At 33.6% G+C, this 21399-nt stretch overlaps 2 protein-coding genes across 2 annotated transcripts in view; both read left to right on the top strand.

The window, feature by feature from the left end:
* The window catches only part of niban2b (niban apoptosis regulator 2b), a 97703-nt gene extending 86167 nt beyond the window's left edge, over positions 1 to 11536 (top strand). Inside the window, exons 11-14 of the mRNA XM_030144444.1 lie at positions 3657 to 3770; positions 7667 to 7774; positions 7864 to 7975; positions 10092 to 11536. Coding sequence (XP_030000304.1) covers positions 3657 to 3770; positions 7667 to 7774; positions 7864 to 7975; positions 10092 to 11122 — 1365 coding nt within the window. The 3' untranslated portion in view covers positions 11123 to 11536. The remainder of the gene's footprint in view (positions 1 to 3656; positions 3771 to 7666; positions 7775 to 7863; positions 7976 to 10091) is intronic.
* A 4236-nt stretch (positions 11537 to 15772) lies between these two features.
* LOC115425581 (neural proliferation differentiation and control protein 1-like) overlaps positions 15773 to 21399 on the top strand; it is a 42075-nt gene continuing 36448 nt past the window's right edge. The window contains exon 1 of the mRNA XM_030143210.1: positions 15773 to 16126. Within this exon, the coding sequence (XP_029999070.1) occupies positions 16057 to 16126 (70 nt within the window). The 5' untranslated portion in view covers positions 15773 to 16056. The remainder of the gene's footprint in view (positions 16127 to 21399) is intronic.

Genomic DNA, 21399 nt, shown 5'->3' with positions numbered 1-21399 from the left:
TTATCCTCTGTCTTCCTTCACCCTCTTCATTGTCTTCTTTAATCTCTTTTATCTTCTTTTCTCTCCTCTTCTTTTGTCTTCTTTTCATCTTTAATCCTGTCTTTTTCACCCTCTTCATCATCATCTTCTTTCATCCTCTTTCTTTTTGTCTCCTCTCATTTTATCATCTTCTCATTTTGTCTTTTGTCTTTTCATCTTCTTTAATCCTGTCTTTTTTACCCTCTTTATCTTCTTTCGTCCTCTTTCATTTTCTTTCATCTTTCTTTTTCCTTCTCTCATTTATCATCTTCTCATTTTGTTTTCTTTTGTGTTCTTTTTCTCTCTTCATCTTCTTTAATCCCCTCTTTTTTACCTTCTTTATCTTCTTTCATCCTCTTCTTTCATCTTCTTTCATCTCCTTTCTTTTTCCTTATCTCCTCTCATTTTATCATCTTCTCATTTTGTCTTCTTTGTCTTCTTTTTGTCTCTTTTCATCATTAATCCTCTGTTTTTTTCATCCTCGTCGTCGTCTTTTCATCTTTCAGCTTCTTTCCTTTTCCTCATCTCCTCTTATTTATCATCTTCTCATTTTGTTTTCTTCTCTTTTCATCTTCTTTAATCCTGTCTTTTTCACCCTCTTTGTCCTATTCTTTCATCCTCCTCTTCTTTCATCTTCTTTCCTTTTCCTTGTCTCCTCTCATTTATCATTTTCTCATTTTTTTCTTTTCATCTTCTTTAATCTCTTTTTCACCCTCTTTGTCCTTTTCTTTCATCCTCTTCTTTCATCTTCTTTCCTTTTCTTTCTCCTCTCGTTTTATCATCTCATTTTGTCTTATTTCATCCTCTTCATCTTATTCTTTTTTTGTCCATTCTTTTGTCATCTTTGTCTCCTTTTGTCCTCTTCTTTGTCTCCTTATTTTGTCCCTTTCATCTTCTTTAATCTTCTTCTTTCACCCTCTTCTTCATCTTCTTTCATCTCCTTTGTCTTCTTTTATCTCCTCTCCTCTTCGTCGCCTTCTTTTGTCATCTTCTTTCGTCTTCTTTCATCTTTTTCGTCTTTCATCTTCTTTGGTCTCTTTTCATCTTCTTTAATCTTCTTTGGTCTTCTTTTTGTCTCCTCTTCGTCATTTTCATTTTCCCTTCTTCTTCTTCTTCTCCTTCTTCTTCTTCAGTTTGTGGAGCTTGTTTTGTTTTTAACCAGTTAAAGTTGTGTCGTAACATTAATGAAATGTTGATGCCATAATAACCTTCTTCTTCTCCTTCTTCTTCTCCTTCTTTCTCCTTCTTCTCCTCCTCCTTCTTCTTCTCCTTTTATATTTTCTACTACAGTGAACCTTAATGCAGTGAGAACACGAGGGTTATGTTGACAGAACAAATACTTATTATGATAGAAATTAGGTTTTTATTTCCCATTTGATAAAAATGAACTGGCAGAAATAAAGGCATGTGACCTTTTCCAAAAATAAATCTAACTATACTCCTGAGGAACGACATAAAATGGAGAGAATATCGTGAATGCACTGGTGAAAATCTACAGATAATTACCTCCATACCTCATTGATTTACCTTTAAGTCATAGATAGAACCTGTATGTGTGTGTTTTTACTTTGTTTTGCATTGGATGTGATTGAGTTTCTGCAAAGAGGCTGCAGGATGTGGAGGAAAGAGGCGCCCTCTAGTGTTTGATCAGTTTACTAGGAGATAAACAGCTGATAGGAGTGTGTATTTAAACATTTATTATTATTATATTCTGCATGTTACAGAATATAGGGGCAGTACATTAAGGTGGAGAGAGTGAAGTATAGATGGACTGGCTCATATATAGTGGAATACATGCATATTTTAGACCTTTTGTATATTATTATTTATATAAACTACTGTGGCTGTGGGTTAAATAAAACATATTTGAGATAATCTTATATAGTGTAAATTACAAGGAAACTGTATATAATTATAAGTTATAGCCACCTGTATATTGTATTTATTCGGGTTTATATTTGGTGCATATGTAGTGGATTATGATGGAGGATGGATTTTATATATATGATAAACATTATACCATCACCTTTATAAATAAATTACCTAAGCGATTTTTTTTTTTTTTTCAGGAAACGCAAAAAAAAAAAACTTGACCAGAAATTAAGTATTGGGTGATTTCAGTTAAAAAAAATGTCACATTTTTGTAAAATAAATAAATAAATGAGGAAGGGATAATACTGGTTGATACAGACATGACTACATGTTTATATCATTTCATTTCTATATATAGTAATTATTTGTTTTAATCTGTTTATTTCTTTGTATTTTATGGATTGTTTGTTTTATTTTGTTGTACAGTGTCCTTGGGTGTCTTGAAAGGCGCTTATAAATAAAATGTATTATTATTATTAAATGTATTAATGCCAAAGTCGCAATCTTGTGTGAAATCTTTATCAAAATTGATTATTAAAAAAAAACCTCTGGTGCTGTTAATATATATTGATGTAGTTTGCTGTATTGTAATAAACAGGTGGATTAAATAAGTATTTACTTCTTCCCACTCCTTTTCAATGTGTAAATATCACTAAAGTTGTATTAATATTCCTTTTCTATAATAGTACAAAAGGAATTATTTTAGTGCAGTTTTTAATATTTTATCATATATATGGGTTCTTTTTAGTTGGCGTTTTAAAAAAAAAAAAAAAAAAAAAAAATCTGTGTTTTATTTCATGCTGTGCATTTAGCAATTTCATTCCGTAACAGCATCTGGGATGTTTTTTATTGAATGACAATTAACCCTTTCATGCACAGTGGTCACTCCAGTGGACAGTTATTCTCCAGCTGTTCTCTTGTATATTCATGGATTTTGTTGTTTTACTTGCATATCAACCAACACAGTGGACACTTATGCACCATCCCATAATACACTGCAATTCATACCTTGACTGTAACATTCCTGTTCTTGATAAACCTGATCTCCAGCAAGATATTTGAGTGTCAATCAATTGCTAATTGTTATTAGACTGAAATTAACAGGGTTTTTTTTTTTTTAAGTTGTGTTTTGTTGTTTTTTGCATATTATTTGAGAGAGTAATAACTACTATTATAGTATGTTAAAATGTGAGAAAACATCAGATTAGCAACATTAAAAAAAAACATTTATTTCATCATTTTCTTTTTTTTTTTTTTCTTTTTTTTTCTTTATCTTTATTTCATCGTTTTCACACAGTATGACAGTAAATGCATGTTTTTTTTTGCTTCAAAAATTAAACACATGGTGTCCAGCTGTGTGGACATTTTTGTAACTCCATGAAAAATAGATTCATAAAAAACAAAAATTTCAATCACATTATTTTTTTCATGCCTAAAGAGGAATAAAAACACTCAGGAAAAAAATCTTGATTAAGGTTCTCATAATTCATGCATGAAAGGGTTAATGAATCTGAATGAATCTATTATAAGTTTATTTTTTTGATTCTTCTGTTGTTAATTTGCTTTTGTTGGTGTTTTTATTGTGGTTTTTATGTCTGAAATACAACAGGTATTCATTCATTCAGGTGGTTATTTACCTTTTATTTATGCATTACATACTATATTCTATTCGACATTTACAACTGTGACCTCTTCATGCTAATTCTTCTTATTATTTGGAGTATTTCAGTGAAACGTCATGTCCTGTGTGTGTGTTTTTTCTGCAGCAAATGGACGACGCCGTGTACACATTTGAGCAGATCCTCCATCAGAGTCTGGAGTCTCAGGGTTCGGAGGAGCTTTGTAAAACCATCCAGCGCTGCCAGGACAGAGTCATCAAGGTAAAACCCTAACCCAGACCAGGTTTAGGGTGCTTCACAGTCTGAAACACATCTGGATATTGAACTCAGACATAACGGTTTAACCCTTTAACCCCTGAGACATTATTTCTGCTGTGAATGTGCATCTGTTTCATGTTTATAAAAGCTGCTGTGAGTATGTGCTTGTGTTCCTTTACTGTGTGTTTTAGGGTCTAAATAGGGCAGAATAACAGAAAAAGACAAAAGAGAAATTGCAGTTTGATAGGTTTTTACTAAATAAGGCACTCAGAATGTACATCAGAAAGAGATATAGGATGTTGAACATGAACTGTGACCTGGAACACACTGAACAACAACAAGGATTTGAATTTGGGCCCAGTAGTTTTTGTTTTTTGGGGATTTTTGACACCTGGTTGAACTCCAAAAAGCAACAAAATGAACAAAAACAGTCAAAGTGATCAATGAAATGAAAAAAAATGAATAATAAACCAACAAAATAATGAGTAACAAGAACAAAATGCACCACGAACTGAAGCGAATTTGAAGAAAAAATTGTAAAATAGAAAAAAAAACTTAGTAAAATAAGCAAATAAATAAATAACATAAACAAAATATGCAAAAAAAAAAAAAAGACAAAATGGAAAGGAAAAAAAAAAAAGAATTGGGATCAGTAATTTTTGTTTTGGGGCTTTTTGACACCTGGTTGAATTCCAAAAAGCAGTTACACAGTCCAAAGAAAAAGAATAAAATAAGCAACAAAATGAACAAAAACAGTCAAAGTGATCAATGAAATGAACAAAAATTAATAATAAACCAACAAAGTAATAAGTAATGTGAACAAAATACACCATGAACTGAACAAAATTGAAGAAAAAACTATAAAATAGAAAATGTAGTAAAATAAGTAATAATAATAATAACAACAAACAAAATATACAAAAAAATTGACTAAATGAAGTAAATAATAATAATAATAATAATAATAATAATAATAATAATAATAATAATAATAATAATAATAATAATAATAACAAGGATTTGAATTTGGTCCCAGTAGTTTTTGTTTTGGGTTCTTTTTCTCCAAATTAGTCCAGCTGCTTTTTGGCATCTGGTTGAACACCAAAAAGCAGTTACACAGTCAAAAAAAAAAAAAGAAGAAGAATAAAATAAGCAACAAAATGAACAAAAACAGCCAAAGTGATCAATGAAATGAACAAAAATGAATAATAAACCAACAAAATAATAAGTAACACGAACAAAATGCACCACGAACTGAACAAAATTGAAGAAAAAAACTATAAAATAGGAAAAAAATGTAGTAAAATAAGCAACAATAATAATAAACAAAATATGCAAAAAATTGACGAAATGAAGTAAAAAAAAAAAAAAAAAAAAAAAAAAAAATTAACAAGGATTTGAATTTGGACCCAGTAGTTTTTGTTTTGGCCTCTTTTTTTATTGTTATTAAATCAGTCCAGCAGCTTATTGGCACCTGGTTGAACTCTATTAACGCAGTTACACAGTCAAAACTCACTAAAAACACAGTATAAATAAATAAATAAATAAATGAAAATCACCACAACACAGGAAACAACAGTAAAAACAAGGAAAACGGTGAAAAAAAAAAAATTCCAAAACCATATTTTTATATCGAGTCTGTCTCACTTACTGCTCTGTGTTTTATCCCCCCCCCCCCTTTACCCAGGTGCCAGGGGGTGCACTGAGCATGCTCAGATGTCTATGGAAAGAACAAGGTCTATTCTATCAGCACGTTTTAAATTTTTTCTAATTGAGCAAACAGTTGAATCTGTATGAATATTTAAAATAAATCATTCATTCAGAACGCTCAGCACAGACACGTCAGGGGCTAAAGGGTTCATATTTCTGACACTGTCATGTGCTCATAATAATCTCCCATAAATCTGCGCTTTTATCTCCAACACCTGCAGGGACAAATGTTCTGTCATTACTTTCAGTGTCCTTGTTCAGTTTGGTGCAGACTAAAGTGTATTTAGACACAAACCAGGACATTCCTGAATCCAGATAAACAGCAAGGACATCATATCCAGACTCCACGTTGTTTATCACAAACAAATATTTAACTTCAGCACAAAAATGTGCCTTTTATCAGCCTCTTACAAACTAACACTGCATTAGCCTCTTCCCTCAGTATTTCCTCATAAATTAGGTAGTTAGAAATTCTGTAAAATCCATCTCTGGGGTATTTTAGAAGCAAAGATAAGAATTTAAACCAGGGGTGTCAAACTCATTTTGTTTCAGGAGCCACATTCAACCTGATTTGATCTCCAGTGGGCCGGACCAGTAAAATAATAGCATAATAACCTATAAATAATGATAACTCCAGATTTTTGTCTGTGTTTTAGTGCAAAAAAAGTCCATTAAATTTTGAAAATACTTACTTTTATAAACTATGCAAACAAAAAAGATGTGAATAACTTGAAAAAATTGAAATTTCTTAAGAAAAATAAGTGCAATTTTAACAATATTCTGCCTCAACTTGTCATTTATACATGTGCATTATGGACTGGATCTACAAAGACACTAAATTCTTGGTAACAGACAGAATATTGTTAAAATTGTGCTTAATTTTCTTCAAACATTTCAGGTTGTTCATATTTGTTCAGGTTATTCACATATTATTCTTACAGGATAGTTTACAAATGTAAATATTTTCATAATTTAATGTTATTTTTTGCACTAAAACAAAGACAAAAAGTTGAAGTTGTCATTATTTATAGCAGGGCTCTCAAACTCATTTTCTTTCAGGGACCATATTCAGTCTGATTTGATCTCCAGTGGGCCAGACCAGTAAAATAAGAACATAATAACCTATAAATAATGACAATTCCAGATTTTTGTCTGTTTTAGTGCAAAAAAAAGCAATTAAATTATGAAAATACTTACTTCTATCAACTATTAGGCCTGTAACGGTACACAAAATTTTCGTTACGGTACGTTTTCAGTTTTCAAAGCCACAGTTCAGTTTTTTTCGGTTTGGTACGGGAAGAAAGAAAACCCCTCAAAATGTCTTTAATGCATTTATGAATTTTTGAAAAATTTTCCCCCAATTTTTGGACACAATAGAATATAGAAAAACAGGAATATAATTCTGCTGCTATAAATCAAATAGAAAATAAATTATTAATATTACTAAATGTATTTTAAACATTAGTATTGCACTTTTCCCTGAAAGGTAGTTTTGAACAAACAAAAATCTAATCACAGTTCCGTCAGTTCACATTCTGCAGAAAAATACCAAAAAAATTCCACATGAAGTGCAACATTAACAAGAGGACAAACTGGTATTCTGTTTAAACAAACTGAAGAGAAATATTGACAACACAACAAACCAAATTATTTTTTTAGGACAGAGAACAAACTGTTTAGGACACTTTGTGTATATGCGCGTGCATGCAGGGTGCGATTTGTCGGGGGGATGTTTTTGTGGGTTTTGTTTTTGGTCGGAGCCGGGGGGGGTGGGGGTCCATAACTAACGTAATAACCTTAAAAAAAGATGTGAATAACCTGAAAAAACTGAAATTTCTTAAGAAAAATGAGTGCAATTTTAACAATATTCTGCCTCAACTTACCATTTAAACATGAGCATTATGGATTGGATCTACAAAGACACTAAACACTTAGTAACAGGCAGAAAATTGTTAAAATTGTGCTTAATTTTCTTCAGACATTTAATTTATTAAATAATAAATAAATAATAAATAAATGTAATAAATAATAAATAAATTAAATATTTAAACCAAACTAACCAATGCAATGATGATTAAAGGTCCTGTGTTCTGTACCATTTCTGAACGCTGGAACGATCTGTTCTTCTAAAACAGGAACAGAGTTAAATGTTGATTATTATTTTCTTTTGTGTTTTTGTTCGTTGTCAGAAATTCGACTACGACAGCAGCACGGTGAGGAAGCGTTTCTTCCGCGAGGCTCTGCTGCAGATCTTCATCCCCTACATGTTGAAGCAGCTCACTCCCTCCTGTGCATCCGTGAGTCGACCTGAACTCTGATGACGTGTTGTGTTTTTAGTCCGACGCTGATTCAGACGCTGTCCTCACTGTTGACGTTGTGATTCCAGGACCTGCCGCACTTCCAGGAGCTGATCTTTGAGGACTTCTCCCGCTTCATCCTGGTGGAGAACATCTTCGAGGAGGTGGTTCTGCACTCGGTCATGAAGGACATCATGATGGGTCGGTTTGGACTTCAACTTCATGAACAGAATAGAATAGAATAGAATATATCGTTATTGTCATTGCATATTTGTACAACGAAATTAAAAAGTGCGATCCTAAAAGGTACAATCCCTGACATAAAAAAAAACGCACATACACAATCACACTCGCATAATAAATAGATTAAGAAGTAAAAACACAGACACAATCACACTACCATAAAATAGATTAAAAAATAAAAACACACAGACACAGTCACATCCTATTGCACTATCTTTTAGCAGCATTCAGTGCTTTAACTGCAGTGGGGTAGAAGTTATTTTTCAGTCTGTTTGTTCTGGCTTTAATGCTTCTATAGCGTTTTCCTGATGGCAGCAGCTCAAACAGGCTGTGACCAGGATGAAATGGGTCCTTGATAATGCTCAGATTCAAGTTTATTTGTCATTTCAGCGTATAAAAATACACAGAAACGAAATATTGTACTCAGGTCCCCGACTGTCAGCAGCATTTAGTAAAAATAGTATAAATTACTGATAAAATAATAAGAATAATAAAATACTGATATAAAAAAATAGCAATAACAATAACACCCCCCCCCCCTAAAAATTACTTATAAATAACTAAAAAAAAAAAGTTTTATTTATAAAGTGCACAGCAGTAAAGTGCCAATTTAAAAGTGCATTCTGGGCTCAAAGTTCAGCAGGAGTTCATCATTCTAACTGCCTCTGGATAAAAACTGTTTCGGAGTCTGGTCTTTTTAACTGACAGTAAACTGATAAGACACCAGAGGGCGCTCTCTTTCCTCCACATCCTGCAGCGTCTTTGCACATGCTCAGTATCCAGTGCAAAACACAAGTCAAACAAACACATACAGCTTCTATAAACACTTTTCCTTATAATTTATATTATATATGATTATCTCAGTTATGTTGTTTTTATAAAACCCACATCTATATTAGTTTATGTAAATATAATATATTGCACTACTGTCATATCTGCTGATGGTTGGTTCTCATTATGTACCTCATCACTGTTATTTTATGGTTATTGTAAATACTTTTGGATTCAAGTGTAGTTTTCAGTTTCTTTTACACCAGTTATTTATTTATTTTATTCATTTATTTATTTATTTATTTTAATTGCATAGGATTTAATAGCATGATTAGATATTAACAGTATCTCAGTTCTCTGTATGTCCTCTGTATCTGGTGAATTGACAATTTAAAAAAAAACATAAAAAAACATTGAATATAAACTATATAATAATACTTACATGTATTCCATTACAGATTAGATTAGATTAGATTAGATAGAACTTTGTTGATCCCTTTGGCAGAGCGCTCAGGAAACTAAGGTTTCAGTATCAGGACAACACTGAATATATATTATATAAGAAATAGTATTAGATAGTAGTAATATAATAAATATTAATAACAATAGTGAAAAAACAGTCAATTGCACATTAGAAAGTACTAGTAACAACAAAAAATAATAAAGGAAGGGAGAGAAGGAGAAGAAGACTATTAAATAACTAATGTTATTGTAATATGCACAATATGTATGTATATATGTGTGTGTGTGTGTGTGTGTGTGTATATAGTTTAATAATCACAGGATAAAAGATATAATGAAGTGATAATAGTAGTTGTAACAATGGTATATAACTAATATTAGTATGTAAGTAGCAGTAGTAGTAATAATAATAATAATAATAATAATAAATATTAAATAACTAAATATGTTATTATAATATGCACAATATGTATGTATATATGCGTGTGTATATAGTTTAACAATCACAGAATAAAAGATATAATGAAGTGATAATAGTAGTTGTAACAATGGTATATAACTAATATTAGTATGTTAAAATAATAATAATAATAATAATAGGACTAGATGAGCAGTGGCTTCTTTCTACTCCCTTTCAGGTAGTACACTTCTTCCATTTTCTTTTTTTTTTTCCCCCAGTGTTTTGTATTACATTTTTGTCTTATATAAACTAAATAATGATAAAAATTTGATGACAACAAATAAACAGTTATCCGTATCATGTATACTACGCTCCATCCACATGAATGTGTTTTATCATGGCTGTATTTTCATGATTGTTTTTTTTTTTTTTCATCTCCAGCTGTGAAGGAGGCGGCGGTCCAGAGGAGACACAACCTGTACCGCGACAGCATCGTCCTCAGCAACAGCGACCCCAGCCTGCACCTCCTGGGGGAGAACCCCTCCATCGACTGGGCCGGGGAGTACAAAGGAGAAAAGGAGGAGGTGGACGGCGCCGGGGACGACGGCGGCGAGTCCCAGAAGACAAGGAGGATGAAGCAGGTGGTGTCCATGATCCAGGTGGAAGGAGCTCCGACGCTGCCCAGTGAGTCCTGTGTGGAGGTGCCTGGGGTGGAGGACATTCCTGAGGAGGGAGGAGAGGAAGAGGAGGAGGAGGAGGAAGAGGAGGAGTCTCCTGATGAGCAGCAGGACCAGAATGCACCTGCAGAGAACGCCCAGGACTTGACAGATGGTTTAAAGGAAGGGGGGGTGAAGCTGGAGGAGCAGGAGAAAGACAAGATGGAGGTGAAGGAGGAGGTGAAGGAGGAGTCGAAGGGTTCGGAGAAAGAGAAAGAAGGACAGCCAGCTCCAAAGCAGGAGGTGTCGGAAAGTTTGGAGAAGGAGGAGGAGAAGCCGCCGTCAAACCCAGAGGCGTTGGAAAATTCTAAAGAGGAGGTGAAGGAGGAGGAGTTACCCTCAAAAAAGGAGGTGTCGGAAAGTTCAGAGAAAAAGGAGAAGGAGGAGGAGCTGTCGTCAAACCAGGAGGTGTTGGAAAATTCTAAGGAGGAGGTGAAAGAGGAGGAGTTACCCTCAAAAAAGGAGGTGTCGGAAACTCCAGAGAAGGAGGAGGAGGAGGAGGCGTCTGAAGGTTCAGTAAAAGAGGTGGGTCAGGAAGCGTCCAAGGAGGAGGAGCTACCGCTGCCTCCGCCTCCTGAGGAAGTCCCATCTGGATCCACAGGGGCGGCGCCGGAGGGCCCCCCCGAGGCGGCGGCGGCGTCCGACTTCCCCCCTCCCCCGCACGACGACAGCGGCTTCCAGTCTCCCACAGGCGAGGGGGCGGAGCCAGAGCCGGCCAACGCCAACAGCAGTGACTCTGAGGCCAGACAGCAGTGACGACAGGATGTCAGCGCCGTCAGCCGGACCCGAACCGTCGACCCGAACGTTTAAAGACACTGGGAGCCGTTTTAACCACGTCTGTGTTCAGTTCCGGGGAAATAATCACTGCTCGTTTTCCGACGGCACCGTTAAAGCGGCTTCACCGAGCAGGACTCAGGTGCTCATGTCATCCTCTGTGTTAGTTTCATGTGCCTTTGTATTTTTCACTACTTTGTGTCAACTCCAAAGATCCACAAACATTCTACGTTTTCATTTCTATTCACGTGGTTTAAATCAGAGGTGTCCAGTTCATTTTAGTTCATGTTCCAAATGGGTCGATCAGTAAAATAATAACATAATAACCTATAAATAATGTCAACTCCAAACTTTTCTGTATATTTTAGAGCAAAAAAAAAAAGTCAAATTATATTATGAAAATGTTTATATCCACAAACTAGTCTTTAAAAAACAAATAACATGAAGAAAACTGAAATTTATCGAGAAAAATAAGTGCAATTTTAACAATATTATGCCTCAGTTTTACATTTACACATTTGCATTATATAATAATCATATTAATATGTTAAAATTGCACTTATAAGATATTTCTGGTAATTCACATTTTTTGTTTGTCGATTTTCATGTAATTTTACTTTTTTTACACCCATAAATAATGTCAACTCCAAACTTTTCTCTCTGTTTTAGAGCAAAAAAAGTTCAACTATATTTTGAAAATGTTTATATCCACAAACTTGTCTTTAAAAAAACCTAAATAACATGAAGAAAACTGAAATTTATCAAGAAAAATATGTGCAATTTTAACAATATTATGCCACAGTTTCACATTTACACATTTGCATTATATAATAATCTTAATATGTTAAAATTGCACTTACTTATCATAAGATATTTCAAGTTATTCACATTTTTTGTCAAAGGATAGTTTGTCGATTGAAATAATTTTCATGTAATTTTACTTTTTTTACACTTTTCTCTGTTTTAGAGCAAAAGAAGTTCAAATTATATTATGAAAATGTTTATATCCATAAACTAATCTTTAAAAAAACATAAATAACATGAAGAAAACTGAAATTTATCAAGAAAAATAAGGGCAATTTTAACAATATTATGCCTCAGTTTCACATTTACACATTTGCATTACATAATAATATTAATATTGTTAAAATTGCACTTACTTATAAGATATTTCAGGTTATTCACATTTTTTGTTTGTCGATAGAAAAATTTTCATGTAAGTTTACTTTTTTACACCTGTAAATAATGTCAACTCCAAACTTTTCTCTCTGTTTTAGAGCAAAAAAAAAGTTTAATTATATTTTGAAAATGTTTATATCAACAAACTAGTCTTTAAAAAACATAAATAACATGAAGAAAACTGAAATTTATCAAGAAAAATAAGGGCAATTTTAACAATTTTATGCCTCAGTTTTACATTTACAAATTTGCATTATATAATAATCATATTAATATGTTAAAATTGCACTTACTTATCATAAGATATTTCAGGTTATTTAGATTTTTTTGTCAAAGGATAGTTTGTCGATATAAAAATTTTCATGTAATTTTACTTTTTTTTTTACACTTTTCTCTGTTTTAGAGCAAAAAAGTTCAACTATATTATGAAAATGTTTATATCCACAAACTATTCTTTTAAAAAAATATAAATAACATGAAGAAAACTGAAATTTATCAAGAAAAATAAGTGTAATTTTAACAATATTATGCCTCTGTGTCACATTTACACATTTGCATTATATAATAATCATATTAATATGTTAAAATTGCACCTACTTATAAGATATTTCAGGTTATTCATATTTTTTGTCAAAGGATAGTTTATCAATTTAAAAATTTTCACGTAATTTTACTTGTTTTTTTACACTAAAAGACAAAAATTTGGTTTTATGGTTATTTATATGTTATTATGATTGTATTTGACTGATCACATTGGTCTGTATGGGACTCTTGAACTAAAATGAGTTTATTGTTGATTTATATTTTCTGTGTAATTTTTACATTTCACCAGTTCATCCCACGGGCCCAGATCGGACCCTGTAGCGGGCTAGTTTTGGGCCGTGGGCCGTATGTTTATCACCCCTGGTTTAGAGGTTGAATATGGGAGAAAAATATGTGTTTGTGTGAAGGTTTTCGTTCGCTAACTCCACTGTTACGTCCATGAAAACGTCTACAATACTCTGTTTTCTACGTTGAAAATGTAACAGAATAAGTCATTAAAACCCAACCTTCACATGAACGCACTCGTCCTCCATTTGAGCCTTTAAACATGAGCACATGTCTGTAACCATGCCTTAAAAACACGTCGAACCTTCAGCACTTCCTGTTTTATAATGTTCGTTGTACGTATTTTGTTCTTTTCCATCCTCGACCAGCAGAATGAACAAAGCAGACTTCCTTTACTTTTTTATATTATTATTAATCCGACGTCTACGTACACAAACTGAGGTCAACAAACATGACAGTTTCTTTTGTGTTGGTGGGAATGACACTATTGAGTTTATGACTTTATCCCGTAACAGAGAAAGCTTTTGTATATTATGTATAAATCTTCATATGGGGCGTTGAAATACCAAACTCATTTTACATAATTTTATGTTACTTCAGTCTATCTCCAGCCCCTATTTTATTTATTTTGCAAACTTCCTTTTTCTTCTACTTTTAGATTCATTTTACTCTTGTGTAATAAATGACTGTTATTGATAATAAATCATTATTGTCTGAATATTTTGTCTTAATAGTCTTTCTTGCTCCTAATAAGATGTGTATGTAAACAATATATGTGCTTTAGACTGTTCTTTACAGTGGCCCAGAGGTGCAACAGCCCAAAAAGTTATCCATTATAAAAAAAAGAGAACAGCCCAAAAAATTATCCACTATAAGAAAAAAAAAGACAACAGCCCAAAAAATTATCCACTATAAGAAAAAAGACAACAGCCCAAAAAATTATCCATTATAAAAAAAAGACAACAGCCCAAAAAATTATCCACTATAAGAAATAAAATACAACAGCCCAAAAAATTATCCATTATAAAAAAAAACAGCCCAAAAAATTATCCACTATAAGAAAAAAAAGACAACAGCCCAAAAAATTATCCACTCTAAAAAAAAAAAAGACAGCCCAAAAAAATTATCCACAAATTAGCCATATTATTACAGACTTTCAAAACTTTCAAAACACAGACTTTTTTATTTATTTTGCTAAAATTTATTTGTTTTTGATCATGTAATAATTTGGCTGTGGTGGCCCAGATGTGCAACAGCCCCAAAAATTATCCACTATAAGAAAAAAAGACAACAGCCCAAAAAATTATCCACTATAAGAAAAAAAAAGACAACAGCCCAAAAAATTATCCACTATAAGAAAAAAAAGAACAGCCTAAAAAAATATCCACAATAAGAAAAAAAGAGAAGAGCCCAAAAAAAGTATCTGCTATAAGAAAAAAAGAGAACAGCCAAAAAAAATGATCCATTTAAGGAAAAAAAAAAAGAACAGTCCACATAATTATCCACTATGAGAAAAAAAAAAACAGCCCAAAAAATTATCCACCATGTGAAAAAAAAAAAAAAAACATCATTCACCTTTTAAATTAAGGGGGCGCTGTTTACCTGAAAGGTCTCTGGCTTGAAAATTAAGGCCATCACAAAAAATAAAAGCATAGGCTGAAAATTTTTAAGGCCTTCAGCTAATGTGGCTAATGCTAACGAAGCAACCCACTGGAAGTGGAGGTTGGTACGCTAAAAATAAAGTTATTTTAAAAATATGTAGAGGATAATTTTTTGGGCTAATGAATAATTTTTTGGCTTTTCTCTTATTATAGTGGATAATTTTTTTGGACTGTTCTCTTTTTTTCTTATAGTGGATAATTTTTTAGGCTGTTTATTTTTCTTATAATGGATAACTTTTTGGGCTGTTATTTGTTTCTTACAGTGGATTTTTTTTGGGCTGTTCTCTTTTTTTTCTTATAGTGGATAATTTTTTGGGCTGTTGTCTTTTTTTCTTATAGTGGATAATTTTTTGGGCTTTTCTCTTTTTTTTTCTTATAGTGGATAATTTTTTTGGCTGTAGTCTTTTTTCCTTATAGTGGATACTTTTTTGGACTGTTGTCTTTTTTTTCTTATAGTGGATAATTTTTTGGGCTGTTGTCTTTTTTTTCTTATAGTGGATAATTTTTTTGGACGATTGTCTTTTTTTCTTATAGTGGGTACTTTTTTGGACTTGTCTTTTTTTTCTTATAGTGGATCATTTTTTGGGCTGTTGTCTTTTTTTTCTGAAATGGATAGTTTTTGGGGGGCTGTTCTCTTTTTTGTCTTACAGTGGATAATTTTTTGGGCTGTTGCACATCTGGGCCACCACAGGCAAATTACTACATGATCAAAAACAAATAAATTTTAGCAAAAAAAACCCCCAAAAGTCTGTGTTTTGAATGTGTGGGGTCACCAGAACTGTGTTTTGTTAAAATGGGGTCTCGAGCCAAAACATTTGGAAACCACTGTGTTAACCCGTGCACGTGTCTTCAGCGCCACCTGAAGGCAGCGTGCGTTGATGCGCAGCGTCTTGACGTCACCGCTACGTAACGCGCGTGTCTCCAGCTGGTCGACGCAGAGCTCAGTCAGTCAGTGTTTGGTTGCAGCAGGTGCGGACAGACAACACACACACGGACACACACACACATCCTGCGGCAGAAACACACACCGGTGCCCGGTACCGTCCTGATCCGCCGGTTGTTCTGTCTCCGCCACGTCCGCTCCTCCGCGCGCGCACCGGGGGGTGATGGGGGAATGAGCAGCGCCGCCCCCCCTCCTCCTCCTCCTCCTCCTCCTCTTCTTCATCTTCTTCTTCATCCTCCGGTTCTTCTTCCTTCAGCTCCACTCGGTCTTCGTCCTACCGGGCCGTCGTCGGAGCCGTGCCCAGGATGCGGGCCCCTCTGCTCGGACAGGCTGCGGTGCTCGCGGCCCTGCTGGCGCTGAGCACCTGCCTGACAGGTAAGGACACAGTGTGTGTGTGTGTGTGTGTGTGTGTGTGTGTGTATGGGGGGGGGGTTCTGGTGGGGGGTCTTCAGGGGTTGTTCTCCAGCTGTTCTCTTATATATTCATGGGTTTTGTTGTTTTAGTTCCATCTCAGCCAACACAGTGGACACTTCTGCACCATCCCATAATAATACACTGACATTCAGACCATTACTGTAACTGTGCTGTTCTTGATAAACCTGATCTGCACTAACATGTTTAAGTGTAAATCAATTATTTGTTAGACAAGAATTTTTTGTTTTGCATGTTATCTCCATGAAATGAGTAATTACTAGCATTAGAATATGTTAAAATGTGAGAAGACATCAGATTAGCAGCATTAAAAATGTTTTTATTTCATTGTTTTCATATCACTTTCTCATATTGGGTTTTAAACATATATTTCTTTAATTCAAAAATTAAATGCATGGATATTTTTGTAACTCTATAGGGGAAAAAAAACTCGATCACATTGTTTTTTTCATGCCTAAGGAGGAATAAAAACACTGAAGAAAAAAAATCTTGACTAAGGTTCTCACAATTCATGCATGAAAGGGTTAAAGCAGCCTGTGTTTGACTGTGCTTCTGTCTCCTCTTTGGTCTTATTGGTCGTCCTCTGTGCTGGTTTGAGTCTGGATGCTCAGTAATACTGACCCTGACATTATCCCTCTGGTATCCCATCCACCAAAGCCCTTACTAAGCACCAAGTGGGCCTTTTTGGCACACTTGTGGAATAATGTCAAAAAAATTTCATACAATTTGTTTTTAATTCTTTTACACTTTTTTCTATTTCATCAACTTAAGCCATAAATAAAATTACCAAATACTCAATAATTGTCACATTTTTTAACCGTTTAAATGTTGTGTTTGGAATGTAAACAAACCATTTTTTTGGATGCGTAAAACACAAGAAATTTATTTTTTTCAATATACTACATAAAAAATGGATCGCATATTATTTGATTTTTTTCATTCTGGCATATGTCAAGGATTAACTCCAACACTGGTTAATTTGCATTATTATTTTTGGCGCTAGGTCAAATGTTCAAAAATACTAACATCTGTCACCAAGTGTGCGTAAAATACACACCTATAAATCAAACTATTAAATATTATATATTGATTTATTTTTCTGCTCTAATTTGATTTTATTTTTGTAAATCAAGGTCAGCCCTAATCATACTTATCAAATAATCATTCATTTTAGATTTTTTTAACCCTTTAAACGATCTCTTTTCATCATGTCACTACATTTTTTGATGCAAAAAACACAAATTATATTTTGGGTTTTTTTTTCAAAATACTACATAAAAATTGGATTACATATTATTTGATTTTTGCAGCCTGGCATATGTCAATGATGAACAACAACATTAACAACGTGAATAAATTAATTCAGACCCTCACCTCTCAAATGAAGCCCAGATATCAGTAAAAGCAGGATTTAGGCCTTAATGGCTTTCAGATCAAAAACAGTGGTTATAATGGAAGAAATAGTGCGTTTTAGGCACACTTGGGAGACAGATGCTAGTCTTGTAATTTTCTTTTGTTTACAATGTGCAAATGTTAGTTGGTGGCCAGAATTTTTAAGATCATGCAAAAATGAACAACTTTTGAATTCTAACCTTATTTAAATTGTGAAAAATAATATGAAGTTTTTTAACACAAAGTGCAAAGTGTGCCTAAAAAGCACACCTGGATACCGGAGGGTTAATCTGACCCAATCTGAGCAGTCTATTCTTGTTTAAATTAAAAAAAAAAAAACGAGCTTTTTTTTGTTCTGATACTGGAAACTTTAACCCAGGGGTGTCGAAGTCATTTTATTTCAGGGCCCACATTCAGCCCATAATGATCTCAAGTGGGCCGGACCAGTAAAATAATAACAGTGAAAAAAGTCATCTTACATTATGAAAATGTTTACATCTACAACCTTTCCTTAACCCTCCGGTATCCGGGTGTGCTTTTTAGGCACACTTTGCACTTCGTTTTAAAAAACTTCATGTTATTTTTCACAATTTAAATAAAGTTAGAATTCAAAAGTTGTTCATTTGTGCATTTCCTCTGCATTTTTCAATGAAAATCAGGTATTTTCTCATATTTAATTCACTGATCATGTAGATGTTCATAAAAACTCAGAGTAAATTCAAAGGTTATTATATCAAAACAGACAAAAATGAAGAAAAAGTGTCATTTTTCAACTAAATCTATCTTTAATTGAACATAAACCCACTGTGTCCATCCACTGTCACTGATCCAACTCCATGGGTTTTACTGGTGAATCAATGTTGTAGAAGATGACGGTGTTTCCATGCTAACTACAGAGCCTCTGAACGTCCAAATGGGTCATATCTGATGACCATGAAAAGATGAAGCACTGTATTTTACACCAATTATTTACATGTATTGATCGGATTAGTGGATCAACAGGTATTAAACAGTTTAGATCAGTAGATGGTTTTGGTCGACATTGGATGTGTGGGTCTTTAATGTCCAAAAACCCAAATATGTGCTTTTCTTACTGATTGGATCAGGTTCTGCTTTAAGATCCTTTTAAGGAACATTGTTGTGTAGTTTTAGTGCCTTTTAAATTATTGGAGGTGTTCTATATGTATGTTTTTAGTGTGGATGTACGGCTGAAATCTCCACTTTCTGTAACTTCTGCTGCTGTCTTGGCCACGATGGTTGTGAAATAGCTTTTTAATCTCAACGATTCATTTTTTCCTGGTAGAAAAAAGACTAATAAATAACAAGAGAGTCACAGCTTTATACAATAAAGGCTGTCCGCAGCAAAGGATATTGATTTTCATTATTTTTTTTTAATGCAACTGAAAAACTGTTTTTACTCAAAAAGCAGACGCTTGTTCTGTCCTTGGTCTCAGGACATTAATAATTACAGAGTTGACTGGACAAAAACCTATAAAATACATAAAAAAAACACAATAAAACATGTTTTATTTGTGCTTTAAACTTTGTCCTACACTTCTAACCTACCTGTAAGAAAAATATTTGCGATTATCTGAAAGAATAATAAACTTCATGAGGACTAAGAGGTTCAGAAAATGGATGGATGAAAGATTATTAATAATAATACTGATCAGTCGTGTAAAAGTAGTTTGTGTTCCAGATCTTGTCTGAATGCATTTGAAGCTTTTACTTACTTTTCTTTTTGCAAACTGTAATTATAACATGCATTTTCCATCAATTTACCTCATATTTAATATTCAAGTTTACAAGAAATACAACGATAGCAGCTGCAGCTTCAACTTTTTTCATTATCCACTAATTGTTTTCTGATTAGATCCACTCATTTCACTGTAATTGAATAATATGCACATTTAGGAACCACTTTTTTTTTTCTTACTAAACAGAAGATTTCAATTAACATTTGACTATGTGAAGCTGAAGAGTAAAATCATATAATTCTTGAATAGAATACAATCTTTGTTGTTATTGTTACAGGAACAATGGAAATCTGTTTAGCACAAACACTTAAAGTGCACTTAAAAATAACACACAAAATACTGAAAAATATTTGTAATGTACAAAAAATATACAGATGAAATATACAAATTCTACTCAAATATTACTAAAAACTACTGAAATATACAAAAAGCTAACTCTATAATACTGATAATTAATATATACAGCATATACAGGTGATAAAAGTGTATATAGGAGGTAAAATTCCTGCTTTATATTTATGAGACAGTGGATGAACAACATGAAACGGTGCTGATGTGTCAGTGTTGTGCCACCGTGGCTCCAGGCTTCTCCCTCTGACGTACGTTGTTAAAATGACAAACAACAGAAATCACATCAGAAACCCAATGCTGGGAAATGCATGAATGCGATGAGTTCAGGGTGTGTCCGACACGCCGGCGTTATCAGCGGTGGTCGTGGTCTGGTTGCCTTCAGGGAACACGTTCCTGCTGTCAGAGCTGAAGAGGCGTCCGACGCCTGCGAACGTCACACGGGTTATTATGAGAAACACAGTCAGCCGGTAAATATTCCACTGTATTCACACTGAAACAGCAAGAACGAAGCTTTTACCGCAGTGCTTAAACGCCTCTGTGTTTCCTCAACAAAGTCAAGAGTTTTACTGTAGGAAAATCAGATCATGGACAGAAAAACCAGCCGCTGCAGGCTCTAAAACGGAAACAGAGTCATTATCATCCCACAGGCAATGACTCCTGTCACGATCAATTCATCGACTAATAATGTTTAAGGATCCATTAAAGTGGTTTTGTGGAGTTTTAACCCTTTAGGCCACAGGTGTCAAACATGCGGCCCGGGGGCCAAATCCAGCCCGCCAAAGGTTCCATTCCGGCCCGTGCGATGAAAGTGCAAAAATGAACCTGAACAGTCCAGGTTGTCCAAATCCTTTTGGTTCAGGTTCCACATACAGACCAATGTGATCTACAGTAAAAATAACAACACAATAACCCATAAATAATGACAACGACAAATTTTCTTTGTGAAAAATTATGTGGAAAAAATTTAAGTGAAAAAATAAGATTACACTGTGAAAATATTTACATTTACAGAACTATTCTCTCACAGTAAAATGCAAATAAATACATAAATAAAAACAAAGATGAACAACCCAAAATGTGCAATTTGAACAATATTCTGTCTGTTACTAAATGTTTTGTGCATTTATGGATCCACTGTGATCTGGAGTTGTGTTAATAATAAGAGATTTTTTGATATTGATATTGTAGAAATTGTTCAAATTTTAGTTCCAAACTCCAAAATTTTAACAATATTCTGCCTGTTACCAAATGTTTATGTAACACTGTGTTAAATGCACATGTACAAATAATAAGTCGAGGCATAATATTGTTAAAATTGCACTAATTTTTCAAATGAAATTTCTGTTTTTTCAGGTTATTCACAATTTTTTTGTAAAAGGTAAATATTTTCATAATTTAATTGGGGTTTTTTTGTACTAAAACAAAAAGAAAAACTTGGATTTGTCATTATTTATAGGTTATTAAGTCATTATTTCACTGGTTTGGTCCACTTGAGATCAAATTGGGCTAAATATGGCCCCTGAACCAAAATGAGTTTGACAGCCCTGCTTTAGGCGCTGGGTGTTTTGTTGAAAAACACTTGAATTATGATATGAAGATTTCAAAAACCTGTATCTTGGAAGTGTTTAGCGATAAAATCATACTGTAAATGAGAAAAATATTAGGTCTGACCCACAGTTTATGATGGGAGAAAATGTACTCATCTAATTTGCATAT

The sequence above is a fragment of the Sphaeramia orbicularis genome, chromosome 9 (genome assembly GCF_902148855.1).
Source record: "Sphaeramia orbicularis chromosome 9, fSphaOr1.1, whole genome shotgun sequence".
Lineage (NCBI taxonomy): Eukaryota > Metazoa > Chordata > Actinopteri > Kurtiformes > Apogonidae > Sphaeramia > Sphaeramia orbicularis.
The sequence above is the reverse complement of the archived record's forward strand: the minus strand, read 5'-3'. Positions and strand labels throughout refer to the sequence as shown.